The sequence below is a fragment of the Pteropus vampyrus genome, unplaced genomic scaffold, assembly GCF_000151845.1.
Source record: "Pteropus vampyrus isolate Shadow unplaced genomic scaffold, Pvam_2.0 Scaffold15, whole genome shotgun sequence".
NCBI lineage: Eukaryota > Metazoa > Chordata > Mammalia > Chiroptera > Pteropodidae > Pteropus > Pteropus vampyrus.
The window spans coordinates 3,872,573-3,878,437 of NW_011888796.1; the positions used below are offsets into that span (position 1 = coordinate 3,872,573).

The window sequence follows — 5,865 nt, forward strand, 5'->3', positions numbered from 1 at the left end:
GCCCAGTGCTTTTGCCTGGTTCCTCTTTATCAGAACAGAAAAATGCAGATTAAGTAGAACTGGGTTCAAAGATCTTTATTCTATTAGATCCAGGGAATTCTAGAAGACAAAAAAGAAAGTATCAAAACACATAGCACAATTTTGGTTAAATAATAATATGCACATAATATGTTTTAAATTTTTGTAGTATATAGTCCAAGATAGATAATCATAAATTCTACAATAGATAAGGATATCAGGAAGGGCACATAAATTACTCTTTTGAGTTCCAAAAAACTAAGTTGGAAGCATTCAAACTCCAAAAAGGGACAATTCAGAGGCTATAATGGGCTTAGTGCTGCTATTTAAAGTAATGAAGCATTCTCTCTGCTTTCTGGATTCATTTTACCAAATGATTTCCTCAGCAGGTCACATATAGATTTGCAAAAAGTGGAAAACATTTTTCCAGGAATAAAACAACTGATTTCTAAGGAGCAGCTGATTTAACTTTTCCAAATAATCTTGGTCTGACATGCCTAGATTTCTCAGAGTGTGGTCAGTGATATTCTCAACCTTTTCCTAACCTTGTCTTGCCCTTATACTGCATGTGTACTGAACACTACTGAGAGGAAGTCACTGTACTAGCTGTGTGACCTTGAGTAAGCTACTTAATTTCTTTGTGCCTTAGTTTCTTTGGCTCTAAAATTGGGATAACAATAATAACTACCATGTGGAGTTGCTAATGAGGATGAGGTCCGTGCTTAAAAAGGCCTTGGCACATAATAAGTACTCAATAAACCTCAGTTATTATTATTGTTCCTGTTGTACAACAAAGCTTTCCCCTGGTACCAACAATGAACATTTTGCTTCTTTTCTTATAAAGCAAAGCCTGAGGTCAGAATGCCCAAGTCTCCAATCTGAAGAGGAAAACAATTTTGTCTCTAATGCCTGACCCTTTTAAATTTGGTCTCAGAATGAGAAGAACTGAAACCATCTCATTCTATCTAGTACTTTATATGCCTTTCAAAGCATTTTACATTCATTGTGCATTTGGATCTTCTTACAATCCTGTAAAAGAAGTATACTATCAATCCTTAATACCCCAATTTTATAAAAAGGGGACAATAAAATCCAGAGTACTGTTTTGCTTAATGGCTATACTGCTACCAAATGGCAGAGAGACCTAAAAGCCAGGGTTTATAGCACCCAAGCTAGTGTTCTTTCAACCATGCAAGGTAAGATATTCTAAGATCCCCTTGGAGCAATTGAAACCTCTATTTATATTAACTAAAGTCCATACTTTATTCAGATTTCCCTAGTTTTCACCAAATGTCCTTTTTCTGGTGCAAGATCCCATTCAAGACACCACATTACATTTATTTTTTATTTAAAAAAATTTTTTTTTTAACTAAAGAAATGATTTAAATTTTTTTCCCCCTGTCTACCTACCCCCTCCCCCTCCCCTCTGGTCCACATTGCATTTAGAGTCATGTCTCCTTCGGCTCTTTTTGGCTGTGCTATGAGAGTTTCTCAGGCTTCCTTTTCCTTATCTTTGATGACTTGACAGTTTTGAGGAGCACTGGTCAGGTATTTTATAGAATGTCTCTCAACTGGACTTGTCTGATGTATTTCTCATGATTAGACTGGTGTTATGGGGTTTGGGGGAAAAGACTACAAAGGTAAAGTGTGATTCTCATCAAATTCTATCAAGGGTACATGCTATCAACATGGTTTATCATCGATGACATTAATCTTGATCACTTGGCTAGTGTGTCAGGTTTTTCCACAGTAAAGTTACTTTTTCTCCTTTCCATACTATACACTAGAAGGAAGTTGCTACACACAACTCACACTCAAGGAGTGAAAAGTATTTACATACATTATTTGAAATTCTTGTGTATGAGAGATTTGTCTATTCTCTTCAATTTACATATTTATTTATTCAATCATTTATTTCTATCAATATGGAGTCATGAATATTTAAAGTTTGGGTTATAATCAAATGCTACTCAATTTTTTTAATTTGAATTGTTCCAGCTTTGGTTACTGAGCACCCCTTCAGTTGGCTCTTCTGTCCCTTTGGCATACCCAACCACTGTGCTGTGTTTTGTTTTGTTTTTTGCACTTTCTTTTTTTGTGGCACAAGATGCTACTAGCTCATCTTGTATATTTACTGCCCCAGTCCTAGAATCTGTTATTTCTCCAAGGAACCCTGATTCTTTTTTTTGGAACCAAGATCTGGGCACTAAGTATGCTCCCGTTCTAGTTATTTTTAAGCCATATAACTACTACCAAAGATGCTTCATTGTGGCTGCACTGATGTGAACTGGGAATTTTAGCAGAAGAGCTCAGCTTTAGAGAATAGTAATCTCTTAAATTACCTATTTTCAAAGAATAGGTAAGTATAAGCAGAAAAAAATGCAAATAATTTCCACTGTAAACTATATAAGACAAACCATCAGGCTTGCTGTATTGTAAACCAACACAACATAGTCACAACGGAATTGCAGAAGGATCTTTAGAATAACAGAGTCATTTGTCGGGGGTCATCAGGAAGAATACTGATAGTATCTTCGGCTTTGCCACATAACAGACACAGCATGGTGTACTCCTAGAACAAGATAAAGTACATAATTACCTTGAGAAACAGGGAGAAAGATGCTTCCTATCTTACTCAGGTAGAGCTGTTCTCTACATTGTCATGGATATTCTTTCTGTACATTAGATCAATTTCTTCAACACCTATAATCAATGTCTTAGGTTTATTCTGTGTATCCCAGAACCTTTTGTTTATATAAATTGAATACGTGCTGATGCTCTATTTATATGTACACAGAATGTCATCTTGGAAATGCTTGACCATTTCCTGTATTTAAAAAACATACATATTGGGCTCAGTTAGTGCTGCTATTTAAAGTAATGAAGCATTCTCTCTGCTTTCTGGATTCATTTTACCAAATGATTTCCTCAGCAGGTCACATATAGATTTGCAAAAAGTGGAAAACATTTTTCCAGGAATAAAACAACTGATTTCTAAGGAGCAGCTGATTTAACTTTTCCAAATAATCTTGGTCTGACATGCCTAGATTTCTCAGAGTGTGGTCAGTGATATTCTCAACCTTTTCCTAACCTTGTCTTGCCCTTATACTGCATGTGTACTGAACACTACTGAGAGGAAGTCACTGTACTAGCTGTGTGACCTTGAGTAAGCTACTTAATTTCTTTGTGCCTTAGTTTCTTTGGCTCTAAAATTGGGATAACAATAATAACTACCATGTGGAGTTGCTAATGAGGATGAGGTCCGTGCTTAAAAAGGCCTTGGCACATAATAAGTACTCAATAAACCTCAGTTATTATTATTGTTCCTGTTGTACAACAAAGCTTTCCCCTGGTACCAACAATGAACATTTTGCTTCTTTTCTTATAAAGCAAAGCCTGAGGTCAGAATGCCCAAGTCTCCAATCTGAAGAGGAAAACAATTTTGTCTCTAATGCCTGACCCTTTTAAATTTGGTCTCAGAATGAGAAGAACTGAAACCATCTCATTCTATCTAGTACTTTATATGCCTTTCAAAGCATTTTACATTCATTGTGCATTTGGATCTTCTTACAATCCTGTAAAAGAAGTATACTATCAATCCTTAATACCCCAATTTTATAAAAAGGGGACAATAAAATCCAGAGTACTGTTTTGCTTAATGGCTATACTGCTACCAAATGGCAGAGAGACCTAAAAGCCAGGGTTTATAGCACCCAAGCTAGTGTTCTTTCAACCATGCAAGGTAAGATATTCTAAGATCCCCTTGGAGCAATTGAAACCTCTATTTATATTAACTAAAGTCCATACTTTATTCAGATTTCCCTAGTTTTCACCAAATGTCCTTTTTCTGGTGCAAGATCCCATTCAAGACACCACATTACATTTATTTTTTATTTAAAAAAATTTTTTTTTTAACTAAAGAAATGATTTAAATTTTTTTCCCCCTGTCTACCTACCCCCTCCCCCTCCCCTCTGGTCCACATTGCATTTAGAGTCATGTCTCCTTCGGCTCTTTTTGGCTGTGCTATGAGAGTTTCTCAGGCTTCCTTTTCCTTATCTTTGATGACTTGACAGTTTTGAGGAGCACTGGTCAGGTATTTTATAGAATGTCTCTCAACTGGACTTGTCTGATGTATTTCTCATGATTAGACTGGTGTTATGGGGTTTGGGGGAAAAGACTACAAAGGTAAAGTGTGATTCTCATCAAATTCTATCAAGGGTACATGCTATCAACATGGTTTATCATCGATGACATTAATCTTGATCACTTGGCTAGTGTGTCAGGTTTTTCCACAGTAAAGTTACTTTTTCTCCTTTCCATACTATACACTAGAAGGAAGTTGCTACACACAACTCACACTCAAGGAGTGAAAAGTATTTACATACATTATTTGAAATTCTTGTGTATGAGAGATTTGTCTATTCTCTTCAATTTACATATTTATTTATTCAATCATTTATTTCTATCAATATGGAGTCATGAATATTTAAAGTTTGGGTTATAATCAAATGCTACTCAATTTTTTTAATTTGAATTGTTCCAGCTTTGGTTACTGAGCACCCCTTCAGTTGGCTCTTCTGTCCCTTTGGCATACCCAACCACTGTGCTGTGTTTTGTTTTGTTTTTTGCACTTTCTTTTTTTGTGGCACAAGATGCTACTAGCTCATCTTGTATATTTACTGCCCCAGTCCTAGAATCGGTTATTTCTCCAAGGAACCCTGATTCTTTTTTTTGGAACCAAGATCTGGGCACTAAGTATGCTCCCGTTCTAGTTATTTTTAAGCCATATAACTACTACCAAAGATGCTTCATTGTGGCTGCACTGATGTGAACTGGGAATTTTAGCAGAAGAGCTCAGCTTTAGAGAATAGTAATCTCTTAAATTACCTATTTTCAAAGAATAGGTAAGTATAAGCAGAAAAAAATGCAAATAATTTCCACTGTAAACTATATAAGACAAACCATCAGGCTTCCTGTATTGTAAACCAACACAACATAGTCACAACGGAATTGCAGAAGGATCTTTAGAATAACAGAGTCATTTGTCGGGGGTCATCAGGAAGAATACTGATAGTATCTTCGGCTTTGCCACATAACAGACACAGCATGGTGTACTCCTAGAACAAGATAAAGTACATAATTACCTTGAGAAACAGGGAGAAAGATGCTTCCTATCTTACTCAGGTAGAGCTGTTCTCTACATTGTCATGGATATTCTTTCTGTACATTAGATCAATTTCTTCAACACCTATAATCAATGTCTTAGGTTTATTCTGTGTATCCCAGAACCTTTTGTTTATATAAATTGAATACGTGCTGATGCTCTATTTATATGTACACAGAACGTCATCTTGGAAATGCTTGACCATTTCCTGTATTTAAAAAACATACATATTGGGCTCAGTTAGTGCTGCTATTTAAAGTAATGAAGCATTTTGAGTGTGGGCTCCTAAGGACAAATTCCTGTTCTTAGAGTTATTCCTTTCTAGGATATTTAGCACTAATATGCAACAGAAATGATTTTTAAAACAACAAAAAAGGGAGAAAATTCCTAAACCAAAAAAGCTATTTTTATCTACCCCAAGAAAATAAATAATTATGTTAAATCCATTAGTATGTTATGCATGCCTCATAGTTAGATAGCTAGTTGTCTGGAATTTGATCTATTTAAGGAGTTTTACGTTTCGTGGGCTTCACAAATGTCCAGACTGATGAAGGGATTTTGTTTTAGGTAAAAATCCTTAGAGTAAAGTCTTCTTCTTATAGCTGTCCCTTTCTAGAATATTTAATATGGTCATAAACTATAGAAACATTTCTTTTAAACCTTTTGCTTAAAAACCTTTTCT

At 35.5% G+C, this 5,865-nt stretch overlaps 1 protein-coding gene across 1 annotated transcript in view; it reads right to left on the bottom strand.

Annotated features, from left to right (window-relative positions):
- Positions 1-3,806: 3,806 nt before the first annotated feature.
- The window catches only part of CHURC1 (churchill domain containing 1), a 21,827-nt gene continuing 19,768 nt past the window's right edge, over positions 3,807-5,865 (bottom strand). The window contains exon 4 of the mRNA XM_023527034.1: positions 3,807-5,136. Coding sequence (XP_023382802.1) covers positions 5,044-5,136 — 93 coding nt within the window. The 3' untranslated portion in view covers positions 3,807-5,043. The remainder of the gene's footprint in view (positions 5,137-5,865) is intronic.